This window comes from Phodopus roborovskii, unplaced genomic scaffold, assembly GCF_943737965.1.
Source record: "Phodopus roborovskii unplaced genomic scaffold, PHOROB, whole genome shotgun sequence".
Classification (NCBI taxonomy): Eukaryota; Metazoa; Chordata; class Mammalia; order Rodentia; family Cricetidae; genus Phodopus; species Phodopus roborovskii.
Genome location: NW_026125946.1, coordinates 291,366 through 307,909, shown reverse-complemented (window position 1 = coordinate 307,909; position 16,544 = coordinate 291,366). Strand labels below are relative to the sequence as shown.

General features: G+C 36.6%; 1 protein-coding gene across 7 annotated transcripts in view; it reads right to left on the bottom strand.

Moving 5' to 3' along the window:
• The window catches only part of Atp11c (ATPase phospholipid transporting 11C), a 166,449-nt gene that overhangs the window by 78,891 nt on the left and 71,014 nt on the right, over nucleotides 1-16,544 (bottom strand). For all 7 annotated transcript variants that reach the window (XM_051179127.1, XM_051179123.1, XM_051179122.1 and 4 more), the window contains exons 3-5: nucleotides 9,512-9,601; nucleotides 7,891-7,971; nucleotides 5,881-5,988 (exon numbers count right to left, since the gene is read on the bottom strand). In XM_051179127.1, coding sequence (XP_051035084.1) covers nucleotides 5,881-5,988; nucleotides 7,891-7,971; nucleotides 9,512-9,601 — 279 coding nt within the window. The remainder of the gene's footprint in view (nucleotides 1-5,880; nucleotides 5,989-7,890; nucleotides 7,972-9,511; nucleotides 9,602-16,544) is intronic.

The window sequence follows — 16,544 nt, the reverse complement described above, 5'->3', positions numbered from 1 at the left end:
TAGGACAGGACAGGCAGGCTAAGGAATTTAGGCTTCACCCTGGAGCCAAAGGAAAAGGTAACTCTAAGGAAAGAGAAAGGCTCAATCAACTCATAGTTTGTTTCTATTTTACCATTTAAATAAATGTGTATCTGTGTTTTGCATACATATATGTAAACACACTGTATGCATGCCTTGTGATTGCAGAGATCAGAAGAGGGTGTCAGAATCTGTGAAGTAGAGTTAAGGATAGTTGTGAGGAGCTATGTGGGAGCTAGGGACTGATCCCAGGTCCTCTGCAAGAGTAGCTGTAGTTCTTAACCTCTGAGCCATCTCTCCCAATCCTTCCATCATTTTTAAAGGGAGCTGTTAAGATAGCTCAACATGCAAAGACACTTATTATCAAATGTGATGACCCCAGTTCAATACCCAGAAGCCACATGGTAGGAGAGAACTGACTCCCACAATTTTTCCTTAGATCTCCTTACATGAACACCACAGTATACATGCATATATACCACATACACATGCACATAAATAAGTAACATACATAAAAAATAATAGAACAGATTTCCTGCTCTGTATCCCTTCCAAGTGTCTTATTATCCTTTGCCTTGCATATTCAGTCCTCAGATAATATATATTTCTCATACTACAGATACTATATGTTTTGCCTGCACTGTTGGCTATGTAGTGGTGTGTGATATTTTTATAGTGTTCTACAAATAAAGCTTGCTTGGAGTCAGAGGGCAGATTAGCCACTAGCTGACCAAAATTAATAAGGCAAGATGGAAAGGTATCTGGCTCTTTGTTTGGAAGAAGGAATGGGGCAGGTAGGGAGGACTAGTGGCTTCCCTGCTTCGCTGATCTTTCAGGCTATAACACCAATCTGACTCCTGAGTAATGCTCCAATGTGAAGCACATGTGCAGTGGACACAAGCCAGAATGGGGCATTAGATCCCCTGAGATTGGAGTAATAGATGGTTGTGTGCCACCATGTGAATGCTGAGGACCAAACCAGGGTCCTCTGGAAGAACCAGTACCCTTAACCATCTCTACCCCAGATGACCTGTTTTATAACACCAAGGGAACACATGAGGAAAAAATGTGTAACTCAAATAACAAAAACCTAGAGACAGATATTGGGGTTCAAGCTGAAGATCACAAAAGCAAAGTAGTCAGTCATTAGTGAGATATCTTTACTAAAGCTGGGATGATCCTGACCTCAGTGAGACTAATTGCCTTCCTGCCCCCAATGTGACTGGAGAATGAATGTCAGCTCTCAGACCCTGCTCTTTCCTAATATACCTGACTACTGTTGAGATTAGAGGCATGAGCTCTGTTTCTCTTTTAGACTGACTCACTCTCATGTAGACCTGGGTTGACTTGAACTCACAGAGATCCATCTGCCTCTGTCTTCTGAGCCTGGCCTCTATGGCTGACTAGTGTGGCTGGTAATGCATTCTGATCTTCAGTGACTTTACTAGATCATAAACCATTTATCACCACAAAACTGACTATCATAAAAGTGTTTAATAAGAAAAATAAACAAAGTAGAGCAGTAGAAATAGCATATTCACTAGGTCTTTATGTATGATGGGCAAGTTCTCTACAACTAAACTATGAGCACTATAAGTACAGACATTAAGGGATCAATAAGTTGATCAAGTTGTCTTGACCTTGGTCTGTGTAGGGTAGGGAGGACTTAAACATGTGAGGTCTCTGCCCCAGCCTCCCAAGTAGTTGGATTATAATTCTCTGACACTGGGACCAACAACAATTTTTTTAAATTAATTTTTTTTCTATTTTAATTAACTTATTGTGTGTATATGATGTGTGTGGGCACATGTACCACAGTTAATACTTGGAGATCAGATGAAAACTTTAGGGAGTCAGATCTCCTCTGCTGCCATGTGGATCCTTGGAACTGAACTCAGGTCCTCAAACATGGTAGCACATGCCTTTATTCACATAGCCATCTCACTGGCTGTTCAATAAATTATTTTTCAATTAATTAAATTTATTCATTTATTTTACATCCAGGGCACAGTTCCCCTTCCTCCTGTGTGGAGTATTCCTTTAAACTGTATGAATTATATGTCACTGTGATTGGTTTAACAAAAAAGCTAAATGACTAGGCTTCTCAGGGCAGAGAAAATGCTGGGGAGGAGAAAGGCAGAGTCTGGGGAGTCATGAGGAGAGGCAGAGAAAGCAGGACATGAACTTGGCATACTAAGAAAAGGCACCAAGCAACAGGGCAGAGTGTAGATAAGATATATGGGTTAATTTAAGTTATAAGAGCTACTTAATAACAAACTGAGCTTTCGGCCAAACAATTGTAATTAATAATAACTTTCTGTATGGTTATTTGGGATATGAAGATGGGACAAAAAATTTTGCCTACATTCCTCTGCTCCCATTCCCTTCTCCCAATAAATTCCTTCTCTGTTCCCATTCAGAAAGGGGAAGGCTTCTCATGGGAGTCAACAAATCATGGCATACATATCAAGTTGAGGTAGGACTAAGCTCCTCCCTCTGCATAAAGCCTGGACGAGGCAAGCCAGAATGGGACAAAGTGTCAGGGAAAGGCTACACTCAGACTGCTAGGAGTCCCACAAGTAGACCAAGCTATACAACTGTCTCACATTTGTAGAGGGCATAGGTCAGTCCCATGTGGGCTTCTTAGCTGTCAGTCCAGTGTCTGTGAGCTCTTATGAGTCCAGGTTAGTTGTCTCTGTGGGTTCCCTTGTAATGACATTGATCCCCTAACTCCCTGGCTCAAGGATTCCCAGAGCTCAGCCCAGTCAGTGCTTGGCTGTGGATCTTCGCATCTGCTTCCATTACTTATAGAACAAAACTCTCTGATGACAATTTGTGTTATGGGGAGGGGCATTTTGGGGTCAGGTAGAAACCTGGTATAAGGGAAACTTCCACAAATCTACAAGGATGACCCCAGCTAAGACTCCTAACAATAGTGGACATGTAACCTCAATTGGCCATCTCCTTTAAACAATACTTAAAGGCTAGGTATAAGCTACTATGACAGTTTCAAATGTCCACAAGCTTGGACCATTTCCCAGCTCTTTTCCACAGGCTCCCACTGTGCTCATGAGAAAACATGAGGACTTAACAGTACCCTCTTTACTGATCTGCCACAGGAGTGATTAACCGCTATGAGGAGCCAGGCAGGCACAAGGCATGCCAGTGTCATGGACCCCTCTCATATAGGAAGCAAAAAGCTTACTTTAGGGCAAAAGTAAGGAAGAGGCGGAAGAAAGAAAATGCAAGCAAGCTTCTGCATGAGATAAGATAAGAAGCCAATTTTATACTAAGGACCTGACCACCATGAGAGATGGGACTGTAAGACTAGAAACTACTATGCTATATAAAACTCAGGTGTTTAGTGTGTGGCCAAGGTTGAGATTGGTACAGGAGAACCAAGAAATTACTCTGCTCTTATCTGGAGTTTCATATTGAGTAACAAATAAGCAACAAAAGTTTACTGTTTTGAGAGATAAGAAAGGCAACACAAAGGCATCTACTGTTAGTCAGACCATCTGGGATATCCTAAAGGAAGATGGTGGAAAAGTAACATTAGGAAAAACACTCCAGCACCCCAGGTCCAACACAAAGCTCAGGATAACTGCAATCAATCTTTCAAAAGTTTGTAAAACCCAGTAGTGAATTAAGATAACAATAAAGAGAATAAAAGAAACAATGGCAACCTAATTCCTGACTAGAATGACCCAAATACCAAACACTAAAGGTGTGATGGAAGCAGAGCAGGCCCATTTCAGAAAGCATATACCACTAATCTCCATATGAAATTATTTCAGCTAATGAGGTGAAAACTTATATCCACATAAAAATCTAGATTTGAGTGTTTGAGGCAACTTTATTCACAACTGTCAAAATTTGTTAGGAATAAAATATATTCCTCCTCTACAGGGTAGATAATCAAGTAAATAAACTGGTATATTCAGAAAAATTAATATTTCATATCACAAAGAAATAAGCCATCAAGCCACAAAAAGACATGAAGGAAAATTTAATGTATACTAAGTTCAAGAAATCAGAATTTTTTTGAGACTTTTTAAATTTAAAATCAATTTTACTTTATTTATCAATCCCAGTTTGGTCTCCCTCCCAATCCCCCCCCCACGACCCCTCATCCATCTCCCAGGAAGGGTGAGGACTTCCATGGTGGGTCATCAAAGTTTGTCGTATCATTTGGGCGAGGGTCCAGACCCTCTTCTGTATATCTAGGCTGAGATAGTAACCCTCCATGGGGAATGGGCTCCCAGAGTCCATGTGTGCACTAGGGAAAAACACTGGTTCCACTGTCAGAGGTCCCATAGACTGCCCAGGCCTCCTAACTGGCACCCACGTTAAGAAGGAAGAAGTCAATATTTAAAAAAAAAAAGTCTATAGATGGAATGGTTTTGGTATAGTTTCTATAATATAATGTTCTGGAAAATGCAAAAACATTTAATAGTAAAAGGACCAGTGACTTGATAGATTAAGGGAAAAGGAAGAATAAATAATGAGGCAAAACACAGATTTTTAGAGACAGTGACATTATCCTATATAATTTTACAATGTTAAATACATGTCACATTATCTGTCAAACCTCATAGAATGTATAGCACAAAGAGTAAACATTGATGCAACCTAAATTTTATGTGCCAAGGGTGGTTTACTGATGTTTATAATACAAAAGGGTGCTTGTGTGGAAGAGCATTGGCTATACAGCTATACTTTGTTACATTTTGCCGTGAACATAAACCTGCTCTAAATAGCAAAGCTTATGATTTAAAAAAAATCTATTGGCAGCAAAAAACATGTGATGTGGTAAAATCTAACTGTCATCTGGCAGGGATCTTATTTTGTAGAGGAAGCAAACAATGATTAATTTGAATAAAATATGAATATCACCTTGCTCTGAAAATACAAACAGTACACCCTTTGTGCAAAAACAGTTCTGAAGTTCATTAAAATTACCATAATACTACCAATTGTCAACCCAGGCACATACTCAAAAGAATGGAAAACTGATATTCAAACAAAAACTTGTCCTTTAACGTTCAGAGCAGCAATAGCTATAGCTGACCCCAACAGAAACATTAGCTAGCGAATAAAGAAAATGTGCTATACACATAGAGTAAGAATTATATATACACATATAATATCATCCAACCATGAAAAGAAATGAATTATTGATATATGCTACAACACAAATGGATTTTTAAAGTATTCTGAAAGATAGAAAACACAAAGTTCATGTAGTGGCTTATTTCATTCCTGTAAAATATTAAAACTGTAAATTCATCAAGAAAGGTTAGTGTTGACAGGACGTGGGCGTAAGAAATAATGTGTAATGATTATGGAGTTTCCTTTTCTGGTGATATAAATAGTGATGATGGTTATACAACACTGTGAAGATAAATAAATGATACTGACTCATATACTTTCTTTTCTTTGCTTTTTTGACTCAGGGTTTCTCTGGGTACCCCTGGCTGTCCCAGAACTCAGTATGTAGACCAGGATGGCCTTAAACTCAGAGATCTGCCTGCCTGTGCCTCCTGAATATTAGGATTAAAGGACTGCACAACTACTACCCTGATTTGTATACTTTCAAATGTATAATTTTATCACAAAAGACTGCAGTTATCATAAGTGAGTGCCAGGGAGATGGTTTACAGTGTAAGAGTGCTTGGAGTGTAAGCATGATGACTTGATTCTGAACCACAGAACTCATGTCAGAAGGAGGGAACTGACTCCAGAAATTTGTCCTCTGGACTCCACACTCTACACACGTTCTATATGGCATGTAAGAATGCTCCTGCACATGCATACACCATTAAGAATTGCTTTGAAAGGAGTTTTCTAGTAAAACAGTACCTTTATTTTTTCACTTTCTTTTCTCACTCGTTTTGCATTTTCAATAATGTAAACAGTGCTTTTGTTAACTTCATTATCAGCTCTGTGTCTAAGCCAATCTTCATATCCCTATAAAGGTAAGAAAAATTATGTTTATAACTTTATAATGTTAATTTCAATACGGAATGCCACAGATACAATGATGAATATATTGCTGCATGCCTTTAATTCCAGCACTTGGGAGGCAGAGGCAGACAGATTCCATCTAAAGAGCAGCGAGTTCCAGGACAGGCTCCAAAGCAATACAGAGAAGCCCTATCAAGGTGGAGGAGGAGGGTAGGGGAAGGGGACGGGGGGAGGAGGAGGAGAAAAAAAGGAAGAAAGGGGGAAAAAAGAAAATATGAGGCTCACTTTAAACATACGCCTTAGGTAAATAGTTTTATTGTGTGATAGGGTTCCTTAATTTTTCAGATATATATTAAAGATATATATTAAAGACAAAACAGGTATTAGAGCCTTAATGTTCTTCATTGTGAAAAATCTATGATTTATTCCTGTAGTGCTCAAATGAATGTCTATATTGTCTTTAACGTATGTGTGACAAATTAAGAAACATTACTACTTCTATTTTGTTGGGAAGATTTGTTCATTTTATGTGTATTGGCATTTTACTTGTGCACCATGTGTGTGCAGTGACTGGGGAGGCAAGAAGCGGGTGTCAGATGCCCTGGAACTAGAGTTATAGATGGTTGTGTGGTTGCTACATGGGTGCTGGGAATAGAAACTGGGTCCTCTGGAAAAGAAGCCAGTACTCTTAAATAATGAGTTATCTCTCCAGCAGATGTTTCTACTTTTCCTTTGAAAAAAATTATTTTTCTGACATTTAATTTTATGATAAAACTAATCACTTAGAAATGGAATTCTTCTCATGCAGAAAATAGGAAAATTTGAAATTGTTTTGCCAGAGAATTTACATATTGTAGAGATAACAATTAAAATTCTCCACTGACTTAATGATTAAACAAAATAGAAATTGGTGTTTGTTTTTAGAATTAAAAAATAATCAGAGAGATTTAATGGTTCATTTTCCTTTGGGCTTTTTGTGTGGAATAGATTGAAGCTAACAGAGCTAAGGAATCAGGGTATTCATTTGTACATGACCTCCTCTATTTATAGCCAATATTTTCCTTTATTGTAATATCTGTGTCTTTTAAAAAGATCTGTTGGAAAAATAATCTGATTGCTTTCTCTCTCCTTTCCCCCTTCTCTCCTCATTCCTATTCTGCTTCTCTTTATGAAAACATTAGGCTATTATTTCAAAGGGCACACTCTCTGATGCTGATGAAGAAAGGAAGGACATAACATGAACTAGACAGGGGGTAGAATGAATCAGTAAGGTCCTTTGAAAACCACGCATGTTATTCTTAGAACTAAAAATTTATGATAGTAAGAAAAGTGTCCAGATAGCCAAAGGGAAAGAACATTCCAAGTCTTTATTTAGTAATGAAAGACATGATAAAACTGTTTGTATAATTCCTGATAGGCAAGAGAAAAGATCAGATAACTCCAGGAGGAAAGGTAACCTTGTTTCTTCAATCTCATTTGAACAATTTTAAAGGTACCAACACATAAAACGTTCAAAATACTTTAGAGACAATCACATCATAATCTGTGGCAGCTTACCAGCTCTGACAAGAACGTCTCCCCTATCCATCACTCCCCTCAACAGTATTACTGATGATAATGATATTCAAGTATGTGTGTTATTGAGTTCTGTGCTATAGGCAAGAGCAACAACAATTCATTTGGTATTAGAAATTTGACATAATCACACTAGAATAATTAATGAACAGTAAAAGCCTACTTCCCATTTCCAAACTGAGTTGAATTTTCTAGTTTTTCTTTGTATTATGTTTATAGCACATACACACAGATATTGAGAAGGAAAAGAATAAATAAGTTAGAAAATGGACAAGAAAATTAAAACCAGTTTGCATTAAAGGACAGGTATAGTTTAACTAAGAAATTTACCTGTTTGATTGCTGTAACAGTTATAACAAAGAAAAGTGGAAGTCCACTAGTAATTGGGCTGGTTGGTGTGTCCACTGTGACCTAGGTAAAGAAATTAAATTGAAAATAAAACTCATATGTAGCATTTATATGTTACAAATATTTCAAACAAAATACATTATTGAGATGAACACTAACTTTACTTACAACAAAAACCATATAACAGGTAATTTAAGAAAATTCAGCACTAATTTTCATATCTTACTAGATTACTAGATCATTTCCTTTATTGAAATGTGCATTGGTTTAAAAGGTAACAGCTGAAAATCATTCTGCCAGCCCCTATACTGTTACCATATAGCCATTAGAAATCTTGCTTAAAGAGACAGAAAAGTCTTGGACTTCATATAGCTTAAAGATTACAAGGAAAATAATACATTAAAACCAGTGTATAGACACTGAGGATCTATGGGGCAGTTAGGAGTTAACTATCTCAAAGGAGGTTTTCAGGAACAATAGACAATATACACAAAGTCTCTCATCTAAAAGGGAAAGTGACACATTTACAAGAAATAAAACAAAGCAAAACAAAAAACAGTTCCAAAAGAGTGTGTTGTCAGGTAGTACTGGAGAGGCAGGCATAGTCAAACTGTGCAGGGAAAGCTGTTGACTTTTGATTATTCATTCTACCACAGTGGGGACTCTTTGAACAGTTTACATAGGGAAAGCAACATGAAAATTCATTCTCAATGCTTTGTAAGGGTTAGAATGGAGGACAGCAGTCTACTTGGGAGGCTACTGCTGTATTCCAAGTGAAAGATGATGGCTTGGATTAGGGTAGAAGTAAGAGATGTAGAAAGAAGCACTGAAGACATTCAGGAAGAAAACATGGAAGGGCTGGTAAGTAATGAGCTATAACTATTAGTTCCCATAATTTGGGACTATACACTGAATTTTTGAGACAGGGTACAGGGTGGTTTTATGTCAACTTGATACAAGTTAAGAGTCATCAGATAGGAGAAAACCTCTATTGAGAAAAATGTCTCCTAAGATCCAGATGTAAGGCATTTTCTTGATTAGTGATTGATGGGAGAAGGCCCAGACCTTTGTATGTGGTGCCATTCCTGGACTTGTGATTCTGTGTTCTATAAGAAAGCAGGCTGAACAAGCCAGGGGGAAGCAAGTCAGTAGTCAGCATTCCTCCCTGACCAGTGCATCAGTTTCTGCCTCCTGGCTTCTGTGCTTTTTGAGTTCCTGTCTTGACTTCCTTCATGAATGAATAGTGAAAGTATAAGATGAATAAACACTACCCTACCCTAACACACACATACAAAAAAACCCCTGGTGTTTAACAAAGTAAAACTGTTAAACTATTTTTAATTTTGGTATATACCAAATCATTAAGTTGTTATACAATATATATTTAAGATAGAGATGAAATTCATGAAAAATCAAACAATAAAATAAAAATCTCATTTCTAATATAACTTTAGAGACCTAAAACATCACTAAATTCTTTAAGTTCATTTACATTTCTACTTAAAAATAATAATCACATTTTTCAGTCACAAAACAACTTAAAATTATGAATTGAAACAACTAAATTTCTCCATGTTGAAGTAGTAGTTCATGGAGTTCTTACCTGTACAAGAAAAATGATGAGAAAATAAAAATTCGCAATTCTTCTAAACTGTTCAAACAAATTCTTTGGGAGGAAATTCCAAAGTGTATACTGTAAAAGAGGTTGAACCAAAATATTATTGTAAAAGACACTTGAAAAATCTTATTATCGTATAAAGTAGCATTTAGTATATCCAACAATTGAAAACACACACCACATGTTACATGAGCATATATTTAGAAGAATATAATATATTCTTTTCATAAATGAAGCACCACTGGAAATTTCATTGATTATCTAAGTCCTATACTTTTTTAAATTCTCCAACCCATTTTAAAACAAATTCCTTGCTATTTGCTCCTATATCATATTATATGAACTTTGACAGTATTCATTACTATAAAACATTAAATAATAGCTTCTTCTGAAAACACTGTAAAACCTTTGTTTACCATTAAAGAGTTGCAGTCATTTTATCTCACCCATTTTGTAAAACCTTTATACGAATGTTTTACCCAACCTGACTGAGTAAAACTTTTGTTTGCTGAGTTACAACTCATTTAATTAAACTTCATTTAAATAAGCCATTTACAAAAGATTATGAGGTTCAATCCCAAGCAATGGGAAAAAGACACAGTCACCACCCACATTAGAATAAAGACCAAGTGAATTTGCTGTCCTAGTGTGCCAGCTATTCCATTTTTGTGAATATCCTTTTCCTGATCAAAAGTAAAGTTTTACTTTGTTAAGACCCTGAACTGATTGTTCCCTTGATAGGCACCAATTCCTACAGAGGTAGGTTGTTCAATTGTCTTCCCTAGTATTCCTTCTAACAATTTCTGTTATAGGTAAGTTACTTGAATGAATGAATGAGTATATTAGTTCTCTTGCCTTAGGCTGATCACAGAGTTAATCTCATTTTCAGAGATAAAATTTTGTCTCTATCCTTAATGTCCACATTCATGACAGCTAAGAATGTATACATAGATGAATAGGTATACACACAATCTGAATGCATATACACATGTAATTTCTTATTAATGCCTTAAGCTCAATGAATCAACAGAAGTAGGATATATCATAATACAGGAGACTAGAAACCAGAATGAAAAAAAAAAATCCTTTTAAGGTAAAAGGCTAAATTTATACTTGAAAAGCCTCTAACCCAATCATATCTTGATTTCCATTGATAAAGTGACTAGAAAGAAAGCCCAAGTTTCAGAGCATGACAGCATATATGCGACTTTATTGTTAAATAGCTATAAAGTTTTTAAAATTTACTTTAGACAATTTTGTGTATTTATTTTGTGGGTAGGAGGTGGTGCATGTGCTATGGTGTGCATGTGCACATCAGATGATACTTTTGTGGCATGATCTCTCTCCTTCTAAACTTTATGTACATCCCAAGTATCAAATTCTGGTTGCCAGACTTAAATGGAAGCCCCCTTTTACTACCTGAGCCATTTTATTGGTCCTTAACAACTCCTTTAAAGAAGGCCCAGGAGCTCTCAAAGTTCACAGAATCTCAAGAGAAATAAAAAATGGAGAACAGGGCTCAGGTCTTTTCTTTCTTCCTTTTTTTTTTTTTTTTTTTTTTTGGTCAACTTGACATAAGCTAGAGTAACCTGACAAGAGGGAACCACAATTGAGAAAATGTCCACACCAAAAAGACCTTTAAGGAAGCTTATGGATAGTGCCATGCCAGGGCAGGTGTTCCTGCTGTGTATGAGAAAGCAAACTGAGCAGGCTAGGAGGAAAAGGCCCATAAGCAGCATTCCTCCAAGGTCTTCAATTCCTGCCTCCAGATTCCTGCCTTGAGTTTCTGCCCTGACTTCCCATCATAATGATAAACTGTACATTGAAATAAAACCTTTTCCCTCAAAGTTGCTTTGGTTATGGTGCTTTATCACAGTAATAGCAGGTGAACTAAGATAACAATCAACAGCCAACTGAAGAATAATTCCAAGATCCAAGAGAAGGACCTCAGAGAAAACCAAGGAAACAGGACACAGCTCAGTGGTTAACAGCACCCGTTCTTGCATAAGAACAGGACTCAGTTTCCAGGACCCACAAAATAGTTTCAGCTTGTTTTTAATTATTTTAGATTTATTTAGATATGTATTTTTTTGTATATGGGTGTTTTTGTCTGCATGTGTTCACACCACAAGAGGACATTAGATCCCATGGGTTCTAATGAGGCTATGAGCCACTATTAGGGTGCAGGGAATTGAAATTAGGACCCCTTGAAGAGCAACCAGTGCTCTTAACTGCTGAGCCAACTCTCCAGACCTGCAAGTATTTTTTATAGAGGTTATTTTCATTTATTTTTGTAGTTGGTACATACACATGTCTTCTAAAACTGATACTATATGAAAAGTATTATCTAAAATAATTTAAAACCAATTTTTTTTCTACCAAATCTCACAACGTATAAAGAAGGGAAGTTGAAATGAATATGAACTAAGAGACTGAAGGCTTTGAGCTTTACTTGATTTGGGTCTGGAGTATGCATATGTATATCTCAGTGATAGAGTGATTATCCAACAAGCATGTCGTTCTATGCTTGATCCAAAGCACCACATATGGGAGGGGAAAAGCTGTTTTTATGTGAAGTTCACCAAGCTTTGCACTTAGCATTAAGAATGCTGATGACAAAGCTCTAAGTAAATGTGCTCTAATGTGTCTGTATATGGACCAGAAAAATGAAGAAAAAATTGGTTGTTGCCACATGTCTGTAATCTTAAGGTTCAGGAAGGTGAGGTAGGAGGATTGCCAGAAGTTCAAGGACAGTCTGGGCCACATAGGCAAGCCAATTTGGGCAAAATTAACAAAATCTTTTCAAAAGCAAACAAACAACTAAAAGAAACTGGGACACAGGTAAAAATTAAATAGTAACTATTTAAAAAGTAACCAATAAAGTTACCAGCAAACAGAACTACAGAAAGAACACCTGTAACTACTAGAGCCATCTGAGTGCAATAAAATAAAACAGAAAGATTATCATTAAGTTATATATTGGTAACTATTCACTTTGCTAAATACTATATTCAAGTTACTATCAATCTTCTTATACATTGGCATTAAATGGAATTTTGAACTATGCACTCTACTTTCATTTTCACTATTCAACAATGCCACATAGAACTTTTCATTTTTCACACTGTTCCATCCACCATAAATTTCAATCCCTGAAAAGCAATAAAGGCTCTGACTAAAACTGAATCAGAATTTAGTAAAAATTAAAGGTTACTTTCAATACATCAGACAAAACTGAAAGAAGTCCTCTCAGTTTTAATAAATTCTACTATAGATGACTCTGGTTTTTATCATTTATTTATTTATTTATTCACTGTAGGTGTATGCAAGAGTACACATACATGTGCTACAGTGTGCATGTGGAGGTCATTGGACAACTGATGAGAGTAAGTACTCTCCTTACTCCATATAAGTCCTAAGGATTGAACCCACATCGCCAGATTTGGTGAGCCATTTCACAGGTCTTAACTTGGTTTTTTAAATAAGGAAAAATTATAGTGTAAATTTATACCTAAAACCCTGATCCAACTTTTACTTTCTAAATGAACTATATATAGCTCACTGCTTATTTCACTAAAGGCACAATCAAGCTCAGAATTTGTAAACAAACAAACAAAAATCAAACAAAAAACCAAAACCAAAGTAAAAAACAAAAACACAAAAAACAAACAAACAACCCTAAAGAACTTAAGAGCAACAGCAGTGTAATTAATGCTTCTTTTGTTAAGGAGGGAAATTTCCAATTTTGTACCAGCTACAAAATTCTGGTGATAACCAGAATTCTTTACATTAGTATCACCTCAAGGGACATTTTTTTTTCTTAAGGAATTATTTGTGTTCCCAGAAGAAAAAGAGACACTAATTTTATAAGTTAATAAAATTTAAAGGTCAAAGTGTTTTCTTCAGTGCTCACAGTATTAACAATATTCATTCCCTGTTACTCTGATTTTATAAAAGGGTTATTTGTAAAGAAAAACACTGAGTATTGTAAGAGATTCATATAAGGTCCCTCACAAAAGGGGGAAGGGACAAGTCCTCCAGAGCACATAGGGAATTGGGGGAGGCGGTGAATTAGAGAGAAGTAGGAGAAAGAGAAGGGGAGGAGAGGAAAGCACATGCAACTAGGAAGATTGAGTCAGGGTAGGAATAGAAGACAGAAGAGAGAGAGAAAGAGAACAAACATAAAAGAGGAAGCCATTATTGGTTTGAAGAGAAAACTGAACCTAAAGAAAGGTCTAGAGATCTACAAGAGTGCTGCCAACTAACAATTTGAGCAACTGTGGAAAGGCTACCATAAATGCCCTTCCCGGATATTGAGATCAACAACTGACATTTACACCATCATGGAGCAAACACCCATAACTAAACACTGAGTCGAAATAGAATCCAGATGCAGAGGGAGAGGACAAGACCAGGTCGCAGAAACACATAGAGACAGCGGGCCTGAACACAGAGGAGCTAACGGGTTCCCAGACTGATAGCTGGGAATCCAGCATGGGACTGACTCAGGACCCCCTGAATATGGGTCTCAGCCAGAAGGACTGAGCAGTCTAAGGGACCTCAGACAGTGGAGCCAGGATGTATTCCTGGTGCACAAAAGGACCTTGTGGACACATCCCCCATGGAGGGATAACTGCCTTAACCTAGAGAAGTCCTAGTCCCTACTTCAAATGACTTGACAGATTTACATGACCCCACCTGGATAGCATAGCCCTACATGTGGAATAGGGGTAGGGGGATGGGAGGGGAGGGTGGTCAGGTTGCATGTGAGGGGGGAGAGAGTGTAAGAGGGAGGGAGAGGAACTGGAATCGACATGTAAAGTAAAAAAAAATAATAAAGTAAAAAAAGAAAAACACTGAAAAAAATGATATTTTTATAACAAAGTAGAGAAAGGAAAATAACACTTGCTACAGAGTTGGAAGACAGCATGTTCTATAAACTGTATACTTCTTCAATTAAAAGAGTATGGCACAAATATATGGAAACAAAAGGTACTTTGAGGAAAATAAGGCCCAATTATAAAATGGTTGGTTTCTCCAGAGTAGTTCTAATGTCCCTCTACTAAAAAGGACCCTCGCCATACATTCAAATCACAAGAGTCCAAGAAAATCAACAGTAATGAATTGGAATAATCCCAGAAATGCAAATAACAAGAGCAGAATGTGTTAACACATTCCAAACAACGGTAAATGCTTTATGTGTATTATTTCATTTTGTCCTCATTACAATCTCGTGAAATGAATAATGCAATATATGTATTTTATAGATAAGAGAATTAAGGTTCAAGTTTAACAAATGATTTTAACTTCCTATTCAAGTGTTTTAACTGGGTGGTGGTAGCACTTAATCCCAGCACTGGGAAGGCAGATACAGGCAGATCTCTGTGAACGTGAGGCCAGTCTAGGTCATTAGGTCTACAAAGTGAGTTCCAGGATAGCCAAGGTTACATAGTAAAACCCTGTCTCAAAAACAAAGACAAAACCAAACAAAAAGTCCATAAGTCTTCTGTCCCTAGGGATGTGGCCTTCATTAACAAAAAACTGTGCACTATCATTATCACTCATTATACTGAGGTTATGGTATTGCATTCTTTTCAATGCTGACAAAAATATGTAACAGCATTCTATTTAATAATAAGATTGAGAACTCAAGTAAAACAATTATCTGTAATTTAATGAACGGTCACCAACAGCATATCACTTTACCATCTTCCATATAAGATGTTTCAGAAAATTATAATTCTTTCATTTTCATGTGGAAAGAGAAAACATGAGGAAGGTGTGCAAATAGCATAATGTGGAAAGGGTTCTTTCTTCAGTTATTGGCCCTTACACAAGTGTTCTGTTTCTCGATTTATCACTAAGTGTTTGCTTATCATGATGCGAACTTTCTCTGGGTATGTTTTTTCTACTTAAGTCAACAAGATGAACCTTGAACCTTTTACCTCCATGAATCCATGATTATGAGCCAAAGGTCTATAATTGAATGCTTAGTTGGGTAATACAGAGTAAGTCAAAATCTTTAGAGAAAGCACAATTCCCTACCCCAGATACAAGTACATCATAAGTGTTCTACTCTCCTACATATATATCTGTTCAGTGGGCTACTCAGTTTTCATATTTATATTTTACATATTAATGTTTTCTTCTTTTTTTGTAGAGACAAGGCCTCACACAATATAATCCTGGCTGTCCTGGAACTCACAGAGATCTACCAACTTCCTGTCTGTATTTTACATATTAATCTTTAAACTAAAAACAATCTCCATTTTGCCATTACCTAAAGGAGAAACCAAGGGAATATCTGAATACCAAAAAGTAGTATATTATTAAAGGAAGGACATGATTGTGCGTTACAGGTCCTAACTAACTGCAAGTGTACACTGAAGTAAATGTCAATAATGTTTTAGCTCTCCCTTGCCAGGCTGTATTGGGAAGTCAAGAACGTTATCAAAATACATTCCATATTACAAGAGATGATAGTAAGCCAGGTATCTGCTACCTAGCACCTTGACTTGTCTGCCAGCAATAAAGACCAGTAAATTAATATTAGCAGAGTGATGACTACTGGGTACTAGGAGCTGTAAGAAGTGTTTTCATATATGAAGCATTAGCCATTTTATAAATTGTATTGATTAATTTGACAAAGGTGATATAGCTAGTGAATAGTTTATCAAGCTTTAAATGTAGAGACTCAAACTTGCAGGCCACTGCTCTAAGCTTAAACCACTCTGAAATAAAACAATTATTCAAAAAAAGATGGAAATTGTGATTAAACTTTATAGGTCATAGGTCAAACAGTATACAGGCAATATGTACCCTTTTAGGAACCAGAAATACAAGTCAGAAGATAGGAGAGAGAAAAAAAATGCAAATGAAAGTCACTAAGCACCCTCCAAAAGAATGTAAATCATGTACAGCCTAATCCTTTCAAAAGCAATTTAAAAACCTTTATACAAGTAAATAATTACTAAACCCCACAAACATGCAAAATGTTGGCAAATGTTCAACCACTGAT